The 22,898-nt window shown below is 34.7% G+C and overlaps 1 protein-coding gene across 1 annotated transcript; it reads right to left on the bottom strand.

The window, feature by feature from the left end:
• Nucleotides 1-17,897: 17,897 nt before the first annotated feature.
• Nucleotides 17,898-22,669, bottom strand: LOC107773145 (uncharacterized). Its single transcript, XM_075243002.1, has 10 exons — nt 22,518-22,669; nt 22,209-22,421; nt 20,697-20,863; nt 20,377-20,475; nt 20,177-20,245; nt 19,968-20,108; nt 19,768-19,857; nt 19,274-19,441; nt 18,637-18,712; nt 17,898-18,357 (listed from the first exon to the last, which is right to left on the bottom strand). Exons 1-10 carry the CDS (start codon nt 22,564-22,566, stop codon nt 18,230-18,232), a joined length of 1,200 nt encoding a protein of 399 aa, XP_075099103.1. The 5' UTR covers nt 22,567-22,669; the 3' UTR covers nt 17,898-18,229.
• Nucleotides 22,670-22,898: the final 229 nt, after the last annotated feature.

Below are 22,898 nucleotides of genomic sequence, written 5' to 3'. Positions count from 1 at the left end.
ACTCTGTTGTAACTAATGAGAAGTCTGAATCATCACAATCAGTTACATTTGAATCCATAATGACCTTTCCATTATTACATTTGGCCTTATTCTTCAACTTCGGACAGCCTTTCTTCCAGTGTCCATTTTCTCGACAAAAGGCACATTCATCTTTGCTGGGTCTAGATCTTAACTTGGATCTTCCCTTCCTTATCCTCGTTTTATTTTAAGGATGACCCCTCACAACCATGTGCTTCTCTTTCTCTGTCCTTCTGTTTTTCTCCCTTTTTTTGTTCATAGCTGTACAAAGTCGAACAAACTTCTCTGAGAGAAATTTCGTCATTTTCATGGAGTAGAGTAGTTTCAAGGTGCTCGTATGACCCCAACAACATCAAGGCTAAGTCACCATCATCAAAAGTTGCATCCATATTTTGCAAATTTATGACCAACTTATTGAAACTGGTGATATGTTCATTCATCGTGGTACCAAGAACATTGGTGAAGCGAAACTATCTCTTCTTCATGTACAATTTATTTTGACTATTTTTCTTCAAAAATTTATCCTCCAGTGCTTTCCATAATTTACTTGTTGAAGTTTCCTTTGTGTATGGATATTTCTGCTCTCTAGCAAGGTAGGATCGAATGGTACCACAAGCAACATGGTTGATAATTCTCCAATCTTCTTCTCCAATAATATCTGGTCTTTTTTATTCAATAGCAAGATCTAGCCCTTATTGAAAAAGGACATCTAGAACCTCGCCTTGCCACATCCCAAAATGTCCTGACCCGTCAAAAAATTCTACCGCAAATTTCGCATTTGACATAATTTTTGTCATAAGCGAAGATGACAATGATGACGTATTATTGACACTTGATGTAGATTCTTCTTGTTTATTGTCTCCCATCTTTGACACAAATATTATTTAATAGCTGATGACACAAATCAAGATTATTTCCTTTCTGGTGTGGAAGATCAGACTAAGCTGCAACCACATAGCATGCTCAGACAGAACCTTGACTCAGTTACCAAGATAAATCTTTTCTGATGTGGAAGATCAGACTATGCTGCAACCACAGAGAATACTTAGACAGTACCTTGGCTCTGATACCAATTGTTGCGGAAGCCAAATTTATATAGTGTGAATAAGTCACAATTACTATACCAAAATTATGGCAGCCACTAAATAATAAATAAGACAGTAAAGCAACAATAAAAGGAACACCAGAATTTACGAGGTTCGGCCAATTTTGCCTACTTCCTCGGACACAGCCAATATTTTATTCCACTCCAAAAATACAAGTGAAATAATACTAAAGAGAGAAGATACAAATGTCTTAAGAAGATAAGAAGGCAAATGAGAGGTGTGTATTAAATCCTAAACATTAGGCCTCCTTTTATAGGGAAAATTTCCCAAACAAAAGTGTCAATCATCGATGTGGGATATTTGAAAACTTCAACAGTGTATTTAGTAACAAACAATGGTGAAATTCAGTAAGAAAGTAGAGCAGAAGACCATAAACAAGTTAGATTATATACATTCAGACTTGTGGGGTTCAAACAAAGTTTCCTCCAAGGGTGATACCAGGTATTTTATGACTTTGATTGATAATTTTCTCATGAATAGTGTGAGTGTATTCTCTAAAAACAAAAGATGGGGCATTTTTAACATTTTTTAAATAGAAGACGATAGTTGAGAGGCAGATAAAAAAAAGTTAAGCATGTTCTGACTGATAATGGGTTGAAATTTTGCAATTCTTAGTTAATTATTTCTGCAGCAAAGAGGGTATAATGAGATATTGCACTTATGTTAGAACACCACAATAGAATGTTATTTTAGAACATATGAACATAATGCTTTGTGATAGGGCACGAAGCATGATTTTACTCTCATGTATTAGCAAGGATTTTTGGGCTGAAGTAATTCAATACAGCTTGTTATTTGGTCAATATATCTCCATCCACGTCTATTGAGTTTAATATTCCTTTTGAGATATCGTCTAGTTCGCTTGCTAATATTCAAATTTGAGGATATTTGATTGCCCTCTTATACTCATGTGAGGGTAGAAAAGTTAAGCTGAGGATAAAGAAATGCATATTTTTGGGGTATACAACTAGAGTGAAAGGTTCTAGGTTGTAGTGCACAGATCAAAAGACTCTAGGGTTAATTATTAGTGAGGATGTGACATTCAATGAATCTGCCTCACTGGACAGTCAGAGGGAGAAAACAATAGTAGAAACAGATTGTGGTGTCAGTGACCGCATAGAACTAGAAATTGAACCTCCACTAACTTAGCCCAGTAGTTCTAAAGTAGAGGAGGTGCAAAATATTGATCAAGATGATAATGTTGATGTACCTGCGCAAGTATCATATAGCATTGCAACAGGCAGAGAGAAGAGAGTGATCAACCGATCGCATAGGCTTGCAAACGTAATTGATGGGAATCTTCTTGGATATACGAAAACTGTGGGGTTTGCTTTAGTATTTGTAGAGATCGTTGATGTGCTTGAGTGTAATAGCTATCCTGAAGTTATTTCGAGTGCAGAAGCAGATCGACGGATTTGTTGATAGTTGAAGAGATTAGGTCTCTAAATAAGCTTAGGCGCGCCTAGACTTGGTTGATGTTTGCGGTAATGGGTAAAGCCCTTTCGAGGGCTAAGGGCAAGGTAGAGAGAAGTTGTTCCTATTGATGAAGAGAATTCAAGTCAAGGGGAAGATTTGTTATTTGTGGCTTGAATTATTTTCTTATATTTTAAGAAACTCATAATCCCTATAGGTTTGGGAAACCCATTGTTCTAATAAATTTGGGAAAGAAAAATTTAGTGTCCTTCTCGGATTGGTAAACCTTTTTCTTATATGTTTGGGACTATTTAGGATCTATATATAGTGATTGTGATTAGGGATTCTAAAGATGGCTTTTCTTCTTATTCATACCAAAAAATTCTCTATGTTTTTGCCCGAGGATTAGGCTTCCTTTTGTTATTTTTTTCTTATCTATCTACTTGATCTTCCGCAATAATAATGATAGAGGGTACTTTATCATCTTACCACAATCTTTGATGTGCATATATTGCATCACTTTCTTGAGACTTTACATGATAGAGTTGGAATTTTTCTCTTAAAAGGTGCTTCACGTTATAAAGTATAAACTACCAAGGGCCTAATCTTTGTTTAACAATTCTTTCTTTACTTTAAATTATATACATAAAGATAAAGTTAATAATCTCCAGTAACGAAAGTGATAAAATATTGTTAAAATATACACAAATTATTATTTAGACAAGCTTCTCTAGAAATGAGCACAAAGACGGATTCCGAATTTGAATTTTATAGGTTCACAATGTCACTAAACTTATTGATCATTTGAGTTATTAGGTTCAAAATTTATAATCCATACGTATTTAATATATTTTTAATACATATACATAATTTAGCCAAAATTACTAAGTCCGACTTGTTATGAAATAAAAGCAATTTAGTAAAACATGAACAAGAAATAAAGACAATTTAGTAAAACATGAACAAGAAAGAGATAGAGAGAAAGGAAGAAATTTTCTTCTTCAATTGTGTGTATTTTCCTATCTATTACAAGGCCTTTATATAGGCATGAAAACTGAAGAAAATATGTCATGGAATATGTCATTGAACATAGAAAATATGTCATTGAATATGTCATTAACCATTTGAGAGAAAGATCAGGGAGGAAGAGTAGACATCCACCATATTTTGATTTTTATCATAACACTCCCCCTTGGATATCCATAAATAATGTGCCTCGTTAAAACCTTATTAGGAAAAAACCCTATGGGAAAAAAATCCTAATGAAGGAAAAAGAGTACACATATTTAGAAATACGCCTTTTGGTTGCCTCGTTAAAAACCTTGCAAGGAAAACCCAATGGGACAAAACCTTGTAAGGGAAAAAGAGTACAACGCATATTAACTCCCCCTGATGAGATCATCAGTTCACATCGTTGAGCTTTCGTATCCCAATCTTGTACACTAGTTTCTTGAAGGTTGACGCCGGTAGATATTTGGTGAACAAATCAGCCATATTATTACTTGAACGGATCCGTTGCACATTAATATCACAATTCTTTTGAAGATCATGTGTGAACAATAATTTAGGTGAAATGTGCTTTGTCCTAACTCCTTTATGAATCCTCCCTTTAATTGGGCTATGCATGTTGTATTTTCTTCATACAAAACTGTGGGTAGTTTATCACACTTCAAACCACATTTGTCTCGAATAAGATGTATAGTAGACCCCAACCATACACATTCTCGACTTGCTTCATGAATAGCAATTATCTCAGCATGATTAGAAGAAGTAGCCACGATTGATTGCTTAGTCGATCGCCAAGATATGACAGTGCCACACATGTAAACACATAACATGTTTGAGATCAAGCCTTGTGTGTGTCAGATAAATACTCCACATCGACATAACCAACAAGATCGGTATTGCAATCATTGCCATAAAATAAGCCCACATCGGTAATCCCCCTTAGATAACGCAATATGTGCTTGATTTTTTCCAATTTATCCTTGAGCGGAGCTATATCTTGTTAAGACATTAACTGAAAAGGTTATGTCATGCCTTGTAGTGTTAGCAAGATATATTAGCGCACCAATTGCATTACGATATGGTACTTTAGGACCAAGAAGCTCTTCATTATTTTCATGAGGTCGGAGTGGATCTTTATTTATATCGAGTAATCTCACAACCATCGGGGTACTTAATGGATGTGCTTTATCCACATAGAAGCTCTTTAAAATCTTTTTAGTGTATGTTGATTGAAGGACAAAAATTCTATCTTTCATATATTCAATTTGTAGACCAAGACAAAATTTTGTCTTTCCAAGATCTTTCATTTCAAATTCTTTCTTTAAACAGTCTACTGCTTTAGGAAGCTCTCCGGGAGTTCTAATGATATTTGAATCATCAACATACATGGCGATTATAACAAATTCAAATCCATATCCTTTTATAAGGACACAAGGACAAATTGAATTATACTTATACCCTTCTTTCAACAAGTATTCTCTCGGGCGATTATACCACATGGACCCTGATTGTTTCAATCCGTATAAGGATTTTTGAAGCATTATTTAATAAATTTCTTGGAAACCTTAATATGCTCCAAGACAATTTAAATCTTTCAATGATATCCACTATACGCATATCAAGTTTTTCATATATTGCCAGATTAAACCCTGAAGTGACTATATCCACTATAAGAGAACATGTCTCCATATAATCAATGTGAGGATATTTACTAATTTTCTTGTGCCACAAGTCGTCTTTATGTCTATCGACTTGAACCTTTCGCACAAGAACACATTTATGCCTCAATTGACTTTATACTTTTAGGTGTTGGACTATCCGTCCAACTTCACATTTTTCAAGTGAAGTAAATTTCATTGCGTATTTTTTATTTGGCCAATCTTTTATCCGTCCAAATTTCATGACAGATTTGATCTCAAGATCCTCGTCAATATTAATCATATTGAGCGCTACATTATATTAATAATATCGTCGACAATCATTTTATGTCGGTTCCATTATTACCCAATAAAGACATAACTTATTGAGATCTCTTTATTTCATTATTTTCAGGTACCTGAGCCTCTCCCATGAGGTCTTATAAAGTGTTATGTCATGGTGCTCTTCTAGGGCACTTGCCTCCTTATTATGACCATTTTGAATATTTGCCCCTCTCCTTCTTCAAGGAGTTTTATCTTTGGAACCGATTGGTCTATTACACTTCATGTGTGCCATAGACTCTATCCCTCATGGATTTTATTCTATTTGGAGCATTAGCAGCTGAAATATGACATTTAGCTTTGGGTCAGCAAATGCGTCTGACAATAATTTGTAAATGAATTATCACTTGAACTTCAAGTTTATATTTTCTTGTACGAGGATCTATATGTATTCATAATAATTCATTTAACGTATCACTTTTTTAGCTGCCCATTTTCTCCCCCTAATGTTGGAATCACCAACACATTTCCCAACCATCTTTGGGAACTCATCTTTGTGCATTTTGGTGGCATAATTAAATCATATAGCACATCCATATTTCTATATAGAAATTATTTGGTTCCTGACCCTGAACCGATTGTGATAGGGAAAATTTTTTTATAACTTGGCTAGATGCGTACAAGTGCTGCTGTATATTAAATAATAAATCTCATACCAAATTTTATTTTTGGAAGTTTTGTTTTCATAACCAATGATTTAGCTATAATTGGAGGCATACAATTTCTGCTAAACCAACTTGGATTTAAACCAGTATTATTAAGATAAATCATCATAATTTATATTCTGGAATTGTGCTCTAATAATTTGAGCAAGCAATCTTGCAAAAACCAAACTGCAAGTTGATAACAAATGCACATGTGACCATAAAATAGATGCATCTATTAAAATCATATTATAGTAAACAGTCCACATGGCAGGTGACTGGGCCCATATATATATCACCTTTTATTCCTTCCAGAAATCAAAGGATTCAATCCCAACCTTTAACTGGTATATCATGAGAATAAGCAGCACAAGAGAATTCTTGAAGAATCTTCTATTCTTCAATATGTGTCAATGTAATTCTTAATTAATTTTTCGCATCATAATTGAACCGATATGGTCAACCGGTCATGCCAATTAATATTTATTTTAGTAAATCTCTAGTTTACTTGTGGCATATGATTCCAGCATCATGCTTATATTTGTGTAGTACAAATAGAAAGAAGATCGGGTAACCTTTCATATTTACCCGGTATGATTATAGAAATATGAAGATATTCAATCTTCCTTTCATTTATAGTCTCAATATGCCAATCACTTTGACTTATATATTTGAAACTCAAAAAGTTTCTTTTGAGACTTTACAATATCAATGTCATGAATAAGTTTATTCATCGGGGTAGTAACAAATTAGTTTTTTCGGAGTTCTTAACAACTTTTGTACTACAAGATCTTTTATCATACCATTCATATGGTAAATGTCTCCTTCACGGAGAAAATTATATCATAATAAATTATCATGGTCAAAATCATCATAAGCAAAATCATTTCTTGCTTTAATTTTGCCTTTAATAACTTTTATAAGGCATGACAAAATAATATTTGGCATATCACATGTACGCGACCAATGACATATTCATGTAACCACACAATAATATTTATTCTCTTTATTTTACTCAAACCTCCTTTAGAGGTGAGTTGTGTGGTATTCATATAATCATGAATTGCATGTCTTTATTCATTGTTTTTATCACATATTGTCACATTCAACTTTAGGAATGGGTTTGCATTCTCAATGCTTATCATAAGTCACATTCTCTTCAAGGAATGGATCATAATCAGCGACGTGTTTTATTATTTTCATACCAATTTAATGGTAAGCATTGCTTTCACATTTTGAAGGACTATTTTGAGAACCCTTATTGTTCTCCTTTTATAATCATAGTGATGATTATTATTATTTTGATATTTGGAACGCTCACGTTCATTGTTCAACCACTTGTCTTCATTGAAACTTATTATGCATTGTTATCACATTCACTTCAAGAATGGAGCAAATCAAGTGGGAAAATTTTCATGCCTTTTCATGAAAAATATATTATTTTTCTTTAGTCATCATTATATCATCAATATGGTACATTAGGACTCAAACCCAATGTCTTACCAATATAAAGGCATGGTAGGCCATAATAAATTGGGACTCAAACCCAACTCTTATCATTATGGAGCATCAGGACTTGATCCCGATGTCTATTCCTCAATTAGTGGCATAATAGACTAAACAATATTGAGATTCATTCTTAAGCCTTAATTTCAATCACATGCCAAAAAAAGTTATACACAACTAATTTGCAACTTAGCAAATCAAATTTGCTTTCTTAAATAAGTGTACAAATCTCAAATCAGCGTAAAGCTTTATTAATTATTTGTAGCATCTATATGAAATACAACCGTTTGTAGTCAGAATATTTCTTCTAAATTGTAGTAGAGTTTAAAAGGATCATAAAATCATTGTCATAATATTTATTGAGTCTCTCTCAAAAATATTATTGTTTTTAGGGTATATCCTACCTATTGGATTTGATTTAACGCCATAACTTTCCTTCACTCAATTCAACCAAGCAATTAGTGAATAAATTTATCAAAAGTACACCATATAGGTAACAACACACATATAATACTAATACATAAATTCAGTATTTATATTACCTGAAAAGTGACATTATAGGTAACAACTTACCAGTTGTAGCTTGTGCATCATTCATATAAAATACTTAAAAATGGTAAGTCAGTAGCAAGCATCAAATAGGTCATGGATACTCAAAAATACCTCTTCTAGTAGTCATACTAATCATTGTTTGCTTTCAAATGATACGACCATAAATTATGAAGTATACTTTCTCAATAGCTGGTTTGTTTTCCAAATTTCAACGAAGTAATTAATCAACCTAAATAAAGATGTGAAGTATTTTTTGTTTTCTTCAAGGTGATTTATGCTTTTAATCAGTATGACCATTTTTTTTATTCTTTTTTTGTACTATATGCAAGTGTAAAAATCCAAAAGGAAAAAAAAATATTCATCCAAGTAAAAGAAAATGTTAAAAGCGGCAGGACAGATTGAAGATAGTTAACACACAAATATGCATAAGACAATTTATATAAAATATCCTTGGTTACCATGACATGCATCATATCAACAATTAACTGCTACTATGATTTTCACATATAGAACTTCGAAAATTTTATTTCATTCATGTGATATAAAAGATGAATATTAATATGTGCTTATGTAATATATGTGCAGTACGAAGTTGTGTGCATATGGGATTTTAGAGGAATGACAAGTATAAGATAATCATACCTTCTTACATTTCATTACTTACCATATGTAGTTTCTCTTTACATTTAACCATATGATGATATGTATAGCTTCTAATTGTAATCTTTCCGGATGTAGGAAAAATTTTGTAGATATATATACAATTGGTTAGAGACTCGTGCTGATAACGTGTTATGAAATAAAAGCAATTTAGTAAAACATGAACAAGAAAGAGATAGAGAGAAAGGAAGAAATTTTCTTCTTCAATTGTGTGTATTTTCCTATCTATTACAAGGCCTTTATATTGTTGCGGAAGCCAAATGTATATAGTGTGAATAAGTCACAACTACTATACCAAAAATTATGACAGCCACCAAATAATAAATAAGACAATAAAACAACAATAAAGGAAACACCAGAATTTACGAGGTTCGGCTAATTTTGCCTACTCCTCGGACACAACCAATATTTTATTCCACTCCAAAAATACAAGTGAAATAATACTAAAGAGAGAAGATACAAATGCCTTAAACAGATGAGAAGGCAAATGAGAGGTGTGTTTCAATCCTAAACATTAGGCCTTCTTTTATAGGGGAAAAATCCCTTCCAAACTTAACTCCCAACCAATGTGGGACTTTGGCATTTTGCCAAACTTCAACAAATCTCCACCTTGGCAAAATTCCACATTTTCAATTCTCTCTCAATAACAAATTTTGGTTGTGTCTTCTTCTTCAATCTTCAGTGTTCAACAATGTTGATCAAATCCAAACAATGTTGAAACTTGACCGCAGTCACCATCTTTGTCAGCATATCAGCAGGATTCTCTGTAGTATGAATTTTCTTCACCGTGACTCCACCTTCTTCTATGATTTCTCGTACGAAATGATACCGAACATCAATGTGCTTCGTCTTTGCATGATAAACTTGGTTCTTCGCTAATTGAATAGCACTTTGACTATCACAAAAAATTGTGATACCTTTTTGTTTAACACCAAGCTCCTTTAGCAATCCTTGAAGCCAAATTGCCTCTTTCACAGCATCTGTAATAGCCATGTACTCTGCCTCTGTTGTAGACAAAGCAACTGTTGACTGCAAAGTAGACTTCCAACTAACTGGTGCCTTTGCAAAAGTAAACACATAACCAGTAGTTGATCTTCGTTTGTCCATATCACCCGCAAAATCTGAGTCACAATATCCAACTACAGACTGATTGTCTTCCTGCTAAAAAACTAACCCGACATCTACAGTATTATGAATATACCGTAGAATCCACTTCACAGCTTGCCAATGCTCCTTTCCTGGATTGTGCATATATCTGCTAATAACTCCAACAGCTTGTGAAATGTCAGGCCTTGTGCAAACCATTGCATACATCAAGCTACCAACAACATTTGCGTATGGTACCTTTGACATATACTCTCGTTCAGCTTCATCCATTGGCGACATAGTAGTACTTAACTTAAAATGGGAAGCAAGTGGAGTACTAACTGGCTTAGTCTTGTCATCTATGCCAAAACGTTGAAGTACTCTCTTCAAATATTCCTTTTGAGATAAACAGAGTTTCTTTGAACGTCTATCTCTAATTATCTCCATGCCAAGAATTTTCTTTGCCTCACCCAAATCCTTCATCTCGAACTCCTTCTTCAGTTGAATCTTCAACTTATCAATTTCTTCCAAATTCTTGGAAGCTATCAACATATCATCAACATATAGGAGAAGATATACAAAGGAACCATCTTTAAGCTTGTGCAAATACACACAATGATCGTATTTGCTTCTCTTGTACCCTTGCCGCAACATAAACTCGTCAAATCGCTTGTACCATTGTCTAGAAGATTGTTTCAATCCGTACAACGATTTTTCAAGTTTGCACACCATATTTTATTTTCCAGCAACTTTGAATCCTTCTGGCTGAGTCATGTAGATTTCCTCCTCCAAGTTTCCATGTAAAAACGCAGTTTTTACATCCATCTGAACTAGTTCCAAATCCAATTGTGCTACCAAAGCCAACATAATTCTAATGGAGGAATGTTTTACAACTGGAGAAAACACTTCATTGTAATCAATTCCCTCCTTTTGAGCATATCCTTTGGCCACCAATCTTGCTTTGTAGCGAACATCTAATTGGTTAGGAAATCCTTCTTTCTTTGCAAATACCCATTTGCACCCAATTGCTTTCTTTCCCTTCGGGAGATTGGCCAATCTCCATGTATGATTCTGATGAAGGGACTGTATTTCATCATTCATGGCAATCCTCCACTTATCTTCTTCTGAACTTTGGACAGCGTCTTTGTAAGTAGTAGGAACATCATCAGCTACAATTGAGGTTGCACAAGCAACCGTCTCTATGAGACGAACAGGTTTCGTTATTGTTCTTTTTGGCCTGCTGGTTGCTATTGATTCAAGTTGTTGTTGAGATTCCTGAGTTGGAATCTCCTCTACTGGCTCTCTTTCCAGAGGGTAATCTTCATTTGTTTCCTCCTCTGCTTCTTGTGTAGGAAAAATAAATTTTCCCTCAAACTCCACCTGCTTAGAAGCACCTTCATTTTGTTTGGTATCTTCTGTTACCTTATTTACCATAGCAAATTCATCAAAGGTAACATCTCTGCTGAACATTACTTTCTTTGTCATAGGACACCATAAGTGATATCCTTTGACTCCAGAAGTAATTCCCATAAAAATAGCCTTCTTTGCCCTTGGATCCAATTTTGACTCCGTCACATGATAATATGCAGTTGAGCCAAACACGTGCAAAGAGTTATAATCTACAGCAGGTTTTCCGTACCATTTTTCAAATGGTGTTTTGCCATCAATAGCAGCAGATGGTAGACGATTAATGAGGTGGCATGCATATGTAATTGCCTCAGCCCAAAATTCTTTGCCCAAGCCAGCATTGGACAACATACACCGTACCTTCTCCAGCAAGGTCCGGTTCATACGTTCTGCCACTCCATTCTGTTGTGGTGTATGTCTAACAGTGAAGTGTCGGATGATGCCATCATTTTCACAGACCTTATTGAAATAATCATTTTTGTATTCACCTCCATTGTCTGTGCGAATACACTTGATTCTCCTGCCTGTCTGATTCTCCACCATCATCTTCCATTTGAGAAAAATTCCCAACACTTCATCTTTGCTCTTCATTGTATACACCCATACTCTTCGGGAAAAATCATCAACAAAGGTTACAAAATAGTGCTTCCCACCCAATTAAGGTGTTTTGGAAGGACCCCAAACATCAGAGTGTACATAATCCAAAATGCCTTTAGTATTATGGATCGCTGTACCAAATTTAACCCTTGTCTGTTTCCCTTTAACACAATGCTCACAAAACTCCAAGTTGCAAGCCTTTACTCCTTTTAACAATCCTTGATCTGATAGAGTTTTCAAGGATTTTCCTCCAGCATGTCCCAAGCGCATGTGCCATAGCTTGGTTGCTTCTGCCTCTTTGTCGTCACTGGATGTTACTGTCGCTGTCCCAATAACTGTACTGCCACGATAGCGGTACATATTATTATTCTTCCGATTAGCCTTCATTACCACTAGTGCACCGGAGCATACTCTCATCACTCCATTTTCTGCAATGATTTTGAACCCTTTTGATTCTAGGGCTCCCACAGAGATGAGATTCTTCTTCAAATCCGGTACATATCGAACATCTATCAATGTTCTGATCATTCCATCATGGTTCCTTAATCGTATTGAACCAATGCCATATGAGGTAAGAGGGTTGTTATCCGCTGTGTGGATGACTCCATATTCTCCTTCTTGAAATTCCACGAACTAGTCCCTGTTGGGACACATATGATAGCTACAAGTCGAGTCCATCAACCATATGTCTGATGATGTTGATGACTCTATTGTAACTAATGAGAAGTCTGAATCATCACAATCAGCTACATTTGAATCCATAATAGCCTTTCCATTGTTATGTTTGGCCTTATTCTTCAACTTCGGACAGTCTTTCTTCCAGTGCCCTTTTTCTCGACAAAAGGCACATTCATCTTTGCTGGGTCTGGATCTTGACTTGGATCTTCCCTTCTTTGTCCTCGTTTGATTTTGAGGACGACCCCTCACAAACAGTGCTTCTCCTTCTCCGCCCTTCTGTTTTTCTCGCTTTCTTTGTTCATAGCTGTACAAAGCTGAACAAACTTCTCTGAGAGAAATTTCGTCATTTCCATGGAGTAGAGTAGTTTCAAGGTGCTCGTACTCATCAGGAAGTGACGCCAACAACATTAAGGCCAAGTCACCATCATCATAAGTTGTATCCAAATTTTGCAAATCTGTGACCAACTTATTGAAACTGGTGATATGTTCATTCATCGTGGTACCAGGAACATAGGTGAAGTGAAACAGTCTCTTCTTCATGTACAATTTATTTTGACTGTTTTTCTTCAAAAATTTATCCTCCAGTGCTTTCCATAATTTACTTGCAGAAGTTTCCTTTGTGTATGGATATTTCTGCTCTCTAGCAAGGTAGGATCGAATGGTACCGCAAGCAACACGGTTGATAATTCTCCAATCTTCTTCTCCAATAACATCTGGTTTCTTTTCTTCAATGGCCAGATCTAGCCCTTGTTGAAAAAGGACATCTAGAACCTCGCCTTGCCACATCCCAAAATGTCCGGACCCGTCAAAAATTTCTACCGCGAATTTCGCATTTGACACAATTCTTGTCATAAGCGAAGATGCCAATGATGACGTATTGTTGACACTTGATGTAGATTCTTCTTGTTTATTGTCCCCCATATTTGACACAAATATTATTTAATAGCTGACGACACAAATCAAGATTATTTCCTTTCTGATGTAGAAGATCAGACTAAGCTGCAACTACAGAGCATACTCAGACAGAACCTTGACTCAGTTACCAAGATAAATCTTTTCTGATGTGGAAGATCAGACTATGCTGCAACCACAGAGCATACTTAGACAGTACCTTGGCTCTGATACCAATTGTTGCGGAAGCCAAATGTATATAGTGTGAATAAGTCACAACTACTATACCAAAAATTATGACAGCCACCAAATAATAAATAAGACAATAAAACAACAATAAAGGAAACACCAGAATTTACGAGGTTCGGCTAATTTTGCCTACTCCTCGGACACAACCAATATTTTATTCCACTCCAAAAATACAAGTGAAATAATACTAAAGAGAGAAGATACAAATGCCTTAAACAGATGAGAAGGCAAATGAGAGGTGTGTTTCAATCCTAAACATTAGGCCTTCTTTTATAGGGGAAAAATCCCTTCCAAACTTAACTCCCAACCAATGTGGGACTTTGGCATTTTGCCAAACTTCAACATATATGTCATGGAATATGTCATGGAATATGTCATTGAACATAGAAAATATGTCATTGAATATGTCATTAACCATTTGAGAGAAAGATCACGGAGGAAGAGTAGACATCCACATTTTGATTTTTATCATGACACGACTAAATTTGTAACTCATATTATAAATCCGCCCATGAGTGAGCAAAGACATTACGTCAAAACAGTTAGAAAGTTGTGAAGACACATGGAGTAGGAGACAGAAATCATATCAGGTAACTGTGGATTATTCCACTTAAAGCTACTTTTGGCTCAAAAGTTTAAACAATTGGGAGGCAGCACAAAAAATGAAACCACTTTTTGTGGCCTCGAAGAAGGAAATATGGAGGAGATAGAAATCAATTTACAAATGTTTCATTTGCAAACTTAAAGACAAGTTATTGATCCAAAAATGAAATTGACCATATGAGTCATAATCAACATTTATTAATTTCCAGCAACTGCACACTAGGGCTCTCTCACCTGTTGCTTATATGTTTGGATTTGTTGATCTTTGTCATCATTAATTTGTATGACTCTAGACGTGGGATGGTGATAGACCATCTAACAATGAAGTAAATATTGGTAATTTTTGTTCCTTCGAGGACATCTTATAAAATTGGTTTGGTAATTTTTGTGGACATCCGATAAAATTGGTAACTTGTAAAGAATATTTTTAAAGATAAAATTAGTACTCTTCCAAAAGTTGCTTCAAATCAACATAACATTTACACGATTGAAGAGATCGTATATTAAACTTAAGTCTCAATTTTGGACTAACATCTTGATGGTGAAATATGTGCCCTGTACATATATTATGCTTGAGTTGCTCGTCTAGTACATCCTAAAAGACGTCTTGTGCGCACTTACACCTTGAATTACTCGATATATGTATACAGCCATTAAGGGTGTCAATGGTTTGGTTCGGCCGGTTATTTTATGAATTTTGTACCGTATCAATTTTTCGATTATTCTATTATGTATAACTAAAATTAGACTTTTCGAAACCGTCCCAATCATGTCAGTTTCTCTTCGGTATCGGTACGGTTCGGTAATTTTTTTAAATGTCATTAAAGGTGACTAGTAGAAATAGTATGCAATAACATACGTACTTTTATATGACTTAACAAAACTCTTTAGATATTTTTACAGTTTAAAAAGTGATGAATCAAGAAAATATAAAAGATGGCTAAAGAATAGATCCATCAAATATTCTACAGCAGCGTAAACGAAGCTAAGCAAATAAAAAAAATATAAATCACACGAGTGGAAAGATGTTAACCAAGTTGGGATTCAAGAATAAAGTCTATAGAAGATTAAACATTTTAAAAAGATAAATCTAATTCATACGAAAGTAAATATATTCAATATATTGTAGGTTGCTACTCCTAATCGCCACGGGCGTATGCGGAATTTTTTTTAAGGGGTGTCGAATTTTATAGATGAATAATGAGAATAATAACTTCAATTATCATACTTCTAAACAAGAAATAGCCCTAATCTATTGATTTTGTTGAGTGTTAAGTTAGAAAATGTCATATGTTCGATTCTACTTGATCACAATTCTTAACAAAAAGATGCTCTCTCAAATGTTTGCGCTAAACAAAGTGAACTAGTGGAGGTTCAAACCTATAACCTCTTAGAGTAAAATCAAGCACGTAGCCAACACACCAAGAGACAATTTATGTCATTTGGTGTCATTTTTTCCTACTTATCCATTTCCTCACAGTATTAATACATATATTTAGTAAAAATTTCTGACGAAGCGGTGTCATGTGACACCACTTCCTTAGGTATGCATCCGCCCCTGCTAATCGCTACAATACCTTGTGTCTTGCTAGTGAATATATGCTGGAAATAATTTCGTTTCAATAGAAGTAGCATAATAAGTTTGGGAATTAGAATTTAGAGTTTAATTACTTATTGGCTTGTAACTATTTCATAATTCCAAGGCCCAAGAAAAAATTTAATGCTTTATTATTTTTAAACTTAACATATAAATATATTTTTGTAAATTTATTCGGTACGGTTCGGTATTTTTTCAGTTTATTTTTATAAAATAAAAAACCTACGTTAATTATCGGTATAGTTATAGATTTATATAAAAATCTACGATTTTATTAAAAGAAGCCTAAAAATCGGTTTGGTATGATACGATTCGGTCGATTTAGTCCGTTTTCAAATATTCATTGACACCCCTATCAGCCATGCCTAAGGGTTTATTGCCTATTTGGTAAAGCATATGTCCGCCTCCATTTTATATCAGTTAATACAAAAACAAATGTTGTTTCATTAGTATTTTGTGACATTAATAAGCACATATTCATTGTATATTTTTATTCTTTTTAAGAAAAAAATCGAGCAGACATATAGTAAATATCGAAAACATGATGTGTTTGCATTCAATATTAGAGATTGCATATTTCGTCATGATAAGAATTTACTCGCGCCGAATATTTGTACAACTAAATTCTTGTCAACTTACCCCGGTTAAATGTTTAGATGATGTAGAGGCTAGGGTTGGTTATGGAACATAGAGCTACTATTAGTGCACGGCGACTGCTTCCTAGGTCGTAATTTCAGATTATGGCCATCACTTTATGGCATGTGAAATTTCTTTACCTGTCTAAGAATTTAGGTTATCAAAGCAGTAATGCACATAACATATAAAATAATGGTTCTTTTTAGTTTCTTTGTTCCAGTAGATCTCATGGTTGTAAATAATCATGGACATCCAACAAACGCATCCCACTAGCAAGCAGCAACTTCACAGTTTATCAAAAAGATAACAGTGAGACTAGTTTTTCATTGACTCGGTAAAGTGAACTTCAATTCAATACTGTATATAATTGAAGTTTATTTTACAGCTATTTTATATTTTTATAGTGATAAATCCGGTAAGTTACTCATTTTTTTATTGGTATCAACTTTACATCCGGTGTGATGTATAATAGTAATTAATAAAAGAAACTTTTCATACTTATACAACTTCACAACATATTGTGTTGTAGTTGCAGCATAATTTGCAGGAACTTCATAATCCAGCATATTATGCTGGTAACTTTCCGTATTTTGGCTAGGAATTTTTGTCCAAATTTTATTTCCGCGTAAAATAGTGACTAGCTTTTTTTAATGACTTTGCAAATACTAGCTATTTTTCGATTACCTATTCAAAAACGGGCTAGCTCATGCTAGTGAATTTATTGTCGTTGTCCTTGCAGCTATCATAAAGGTCAAGTCTATAAACTAGTGACGGCAAATATTTATCTGCACCAGTGTATTTATACCAAATTAAATATTTTACTTTCAGTACTTACTTGATATAAACATCCGATGCAATAACTTTTTACCAATAATAATTGATTAAATGTTTACAGTTAAAGAGCTAAAGATCGGTTATATGGAAGTAGCATTTGATAATGGGAGTGATCGGATCACTATATTTAGCTCAAACTGTTTATATAGTCAAAAATAAAGATTCATAATAAGTTTGCACTTATCTGAGTAGTGAATGCAGTGATATTTAGTATTTAATTATTTAGAATTTTAAAAAAGTAAATTTGTTTTACAAAATAGATAATTCGGTGCACTAAACTCTTGTTATACATAAGATCCGGACCAAAGATAGCCAAAAGGTATAACTAAATGTTCAGATAAGATCAGGTCATCTCTTTAAATAGGGCATGAACCATATGGAGTTAGGGACTCGCTTCTGACATACACCTCTTTCCCAAAAAGAATTTCGTGTATTTAAGACAAAGTGCAATCATTTAACTAAACTATGATTTGCACAAATTATATTGCATTATACTGAAGTCTTTTGAGTCCATATTTTACAAAGCACTACGCTAGCTTGGTGAATAATGGCTCCCCTCTACTATTCTCCACTTAAATACCCGACTTCTGTGACCTGCGTCTAACCAACACATCACCAAACCCCTGGAAGCTTTAGGAGAGTGAATCCTTTAACTGAGATCTTTAATTTAAATGCCATAGCCAGGTTCCTACATTAGTATCATCATCAAGAGCTTGAAGGTCACTCATTTGTCAACAAAAAAAGCTCAAATGCACAGAAACTAATTCACTTCTCAACAATAAATTCTTTAATTTCTATTCCAGTATGCCGAGCACCTCCCTGTACTAGGAGGCAAACCTCATCACCAACTTTGAGTGAGGTCACAGGAATTGTTGTTCGTTGATATCCCTCGTCTGCAAAAATATATGGAATGTTAGACCTTTTTTTAATTAACCAAGAATCCCGAAAGTTAGTGAAGTACGGTCCAAAGCTCGGTGGATAATGGGCCTATCCCTCTATCCTTCTCCACTTAAATACTCGTTTGTGCATGCAAGATTCAAACCCGTAACTTGCACCTAACCCACATATCACATATAGTGCTCTTACCACCGGACCAAAGATGTGGGGTATATGGAATGTTAAACCTCAAAAGGAGCAAATAGAGAAAAAGCTGCTGCATCTCAAAGATTTACCTTGAAGCGGAGAGACTAATCCAACTGTTTCCGCATTCTGCAAGAGTATAGAGTAACTTTCATTTTCGGATTCTACCTGCATTATACAATTTCCCAATCAAATTAGACATTAGGGTCAAGTAGACAAATGTTCCCGGCTAAAAGATTAACCCAGTCAAAAAGATTAAATCTTATCCTACATTTTCATGTATGAGCAGGTTACAAGTTGCAGATGCTGAAACCATTTTTAAGAACAGTTCTATGACTTACACGAGTCAAGACAGAGCCAACTGATCATTTGCTGGTGCACTCATGCCTCACGCCCAATTCTTTTACTCTTGAAAACAAGAAGTTTCATCCAGAAGTTAAATACTTCAAGTACATCAAGTGTACACCTATGTTTGCAGATAGCAACTTTGCTTTTTTCCGGAAAAAAAAAAAAAAAAGCAAAAGCTATGGTATCCTTGTCAAACTACTGCATCCAGCTAATTTGTTCTATTATCCTATTTGAGATTCCTTATGATTAATAGTTGTCTCATGCTTGTATCCATAGTTACACAATGTCAAAGTTACACGAGCACACATCTCAAAAGTTAAATTAAAAAGCAAAGAAGGTACAGAACATTTTATTTAGCATAAGGCGGAATGCATCACACACCTTTGCTTCCACAAGGATAAGTGGTCTAGTCTCAATCTTTACACGTCCAACAATAGCTGTTCGCTGCATACCCCTTTGATCAACCACAATGACCTCTTTGCCAGACTTGAGCTCCGAGAGATAGCTAGTCTTTCCTCCTGGAACAGCAACATATGCATGAACAGGCCCCTGCCAAAGTCCAAACAATTGTCATACATTCTAGTTTGAGATGCATTAACAAAATTCAACTCATTGACAAGAGTTAAGGTCGAGGATCTGGAACAAATAGCTTATAGAAGCCACTACCAGGAAAATGCAATTAAGGTAATACTAGAGTTCTTCTCTTGGAAGTTAGCATCAAGCCCAGTTTGTGAAGATAACTATTTCACAAACCACCAGAAATGATAATGAAACTTTGAAATAACCAATGACACTTTCACCATCAACTTATCTGTTCAATGTTAGTTCTAGTTTTTCCATTCCTGAACATTTAAATGGCTTAGTACGAGACACACCGCATTTACTCGAAAAGGCCGGCTAGAAATGTAATTTGACTCCAAGCATTCAGAGTGAACAAGGAAAAGGCCTCTTGCAAAGGATCCAACCTAAGGAAAAAACAATACAATGAAACTGAAATTCCATAAACTAAGATGCAAAAATGAATCCATATGTAAACAGTAAACAAACAGAAATAGACAGAAAAATAGGAGCAAACCAGAAGTCCTTCACCAGGTCTCATGAGGCTACAAATATCCACACAGACACGGTCACCCATTCCAGTCACTTGAACACGAGTTATTTTGGCTTTGGTCAAGTTCAACAGACTGTCCACTTCATGTCTTCTGTCAAAATAACCCTAACAATGATAACTGACATCAAAATCAAATCTTCGCCAAGGAAGACTGCCTTTCTGAAAGGCACTACCTTCAGGTCAAGGATTGCCCCGACATCCTCAACTTTCATCACTACACCACCCAAACCGTGTTCCAAGGCCTGGCAAAGAAGAAAGGATGAGTGAAACTTGGTGTTTTTGAATAGCAAATTCCACTTTAAGCGCCTTAAAGTCCTCTACTTTGTGCGAGAAGTTACTTTCTTATGACTTAAAGTTCAACCAATTTTACTACCTCAAGAAAGACTTGAGCTTCTGACTGTGTCTTTGAGACTGCAAGTACAGTTTTCTGAGTGCCTTGAAAAGCCGCAACAATGTTTTCTGCAGGTATCACCTATGGAATAAACAAACACAAACCAGCAGTTGAAGTGGACTCATATAAGATGGAGAAGTTAATGTACTTGGAGCAATGCAAGGGTCATCCAAATAAAACAACTAGAGGCAGAACCAGTATGAACCATACAAATTCAATACGCTAATACATACAACCCAATTCGTCCAACCCACCTATGGAACAAATGCAAATAACTTTGTGAAGAGAAAAGCAATAAGTACCTGCCAATCTAATAGATCAACAACAACATTATCTGCCTGTTCCTCCAATATCTGTAGCTGTTCTAACTGCTGAGGAGAAGAAACCTCAGCAAATGCAGCAACTCTCTGATGCTCGAGATCAAAGAGACGCCCCTCTTCAATAAAGAGAGGAGATATCATTGCAATTGCTGCACGTGATAGAACCAGAATTGCAGCAAAATAATCAAACATTATATAAAACCTCACAGTTCTAATTCCAAAATGCACATACATGCTCAACATTCATAGGTAATCTGGAAAAAAACATGTACAGGATATAGAATCAGGAAAAGCCCCTCTTGTTTCTCATTATCGTGTCTGGAAATTCTGAATTTTGCCACTTACTATCAAACATCCTAAATTCTCACTAACACATACTTGGCAGGTCTGGGATTTAAAGACAGTGGTTACTTGTTTATTGCTGGAAACTTGGGGTACATTCCTCCCAATTCGAAGTATTTGCCGGAAAATTTAATTATTTTTTTTACAAGGAAAATAAAAGGTTTAAACTTCACTTATCATAGAATTAAAAAAAGAGAGAAAAAGGTTTAAACTTTTAGCGGAAAAAAAAATCTTCAATTTGAGAAAGTTTGAACCTTATTGACTACAACAAACAACCAGTTGTGATAATAAAAAAGATTGTGACTATGCAAGGGTAGCACAATCTGCTCTCTTGCAGCCACTACTCTAATAAAAAACACCTAATACCCCACTAAATATAAGTCACCAAACTAATAGATAAAGAGGCGGATGTAGCGTTCTGACTACAGTTTCAACCGATCCCAGTACGCTTGATACGTAGTATAGGTATATATGTGAAAAAGTACTAAAACTTTCACAAATATAAAATTCTGAATCCATAATTTTAAAGATGCAATGAGTTCAGTGCTAAAACCCTTAAGATTGAGCTCATCAAGCTTAGTCCTGGATCCACCTCTAAATTACATATACATATTTTTTCAAATTTGCTTTAGTCAGTGTACATATATTCATTGCTTAAATTCTGGATCCACCTTAGCTCAAATCAGAACAAGTTGTGCCTCATTTTTATGACGGTTATGACTCATTTAACTTATACATGACATTGTAGAGAACTTTACATTAATCATTATTATGTTACTTTTACCTATTGTAGCAGGTAACCTGCCTTATTTTCAAGATTGCAAATCCTATTAGAAGAGTTACCTGTAAATATCTTTTGTGTAACATGATAGTATAAAATTCTTTTTATACTTTCGGTGTATATAAGTTAAACTCTAGTTCTGTGCACAGTCAGTGTATAGATTCTTTAATCTATATTAATTTCACTTACAACAATTGGTAAGTCTTAGCTAAGCCTGAAACAGTAACCTGGATAATAGAAGAATAACTTGTTATAACCGGTTACATTGGCTGGATGGTGTAAAAATATTTTGCACTGTCATTGTATATAAGTCATAAACTCTATACATATTTACCAACAACTGGAAAACAAATAAAAAAAATTACACTTACAAGACCAGTCAAGGGCAAGATCTTGACGATTGGAAGGGAAGATGAAAGTATTCCAACCTCTCTCCACAGCAGCAGTCATCACTTGCTTGTTCTCTGTCCATATCCATACTATTTTCTTCGACTTTGATGTTGTAATTGCACACATTTTATTAATACGTGATATTGTTCCTTTTTTACTGGAGAAATCAGCGTATCTGCAATTTTTCCATTTACCTACAAATAATTAATCAGAAAAAGAAAACAAAGAATCACCATTTGATACTTTGTATTGTTGACCTATTTAACATTGCACAGCGTGAGTTGAAGTACCTGGAACTTTAGGGTGAGAAACAGAAAGTAAAGGTAAGACTATAGCCATTTCTGTTGATCATCAAGGAAGCCGAAGCACCGTTCCTGTTTTTCTCTATGTAGTAGATTACATTTTTGTCCCCACACGAAAATGTGTGGTTTCGATTTTTAACTGATTTCTCTTTGAGGTGGTTTGATTGGTCGCAGTAGTTATAAAAATAATATTTAATCAGTATTCGTTGATTAAAAAAGTAATAACAAGTAATTTCAGATAATTCTATTTAATTAGTATTCATTGATAACTGATACTTAATAAGTAACCTACAACAAGTAGTAAAATTCATTCTGGGGCGGCTCAAACCTCAAAGCACTTTAGTGACTTGAAGCCAAAATTTATTTGGA

This window comes from Nicotiana tabacum, chromosome 22 (assembly GCF_000715075.1).
Source record: "Nicotiana tabacum cultivar K326 chromosome 22, ASM71507v2, whole genome shotgun sequence".
NCBI lineage: Eukaryota > Viridiplantae > Streptophyta > Magnoliopsida > Solanales > Solanaceae > Nicotiana > Nicotiana tabacum.
This window is presented reverse-complemented; position numbering and strand designations above follow the sequence as displayed.

Bases quoted from the DNA above. Each gene is read 5' to 3' on its own strand.
- LOC107773145 (XM_075243002.1), bottom strand. From the start codon at position 22,566: ATGGCTATAGTCTTACCTTTACTTTCTGTTTCTCACCCTAAAGTTCCA. The intron at 19,442-19,767 runs GTGTGTCTCGTA...GGACTTTGGCAG, and splicing joins GGCCTTTTCGAGTAAATGCG to GGGCCTGTTCATGCATATGT. The intron at 18,713-19,273 runs GTGTGTGATGCA...TGTATAATGCAG, and splicing joins TTATCCTTGTGGAAGCAAAG to GTAGAATCCGAAAATGAAAG.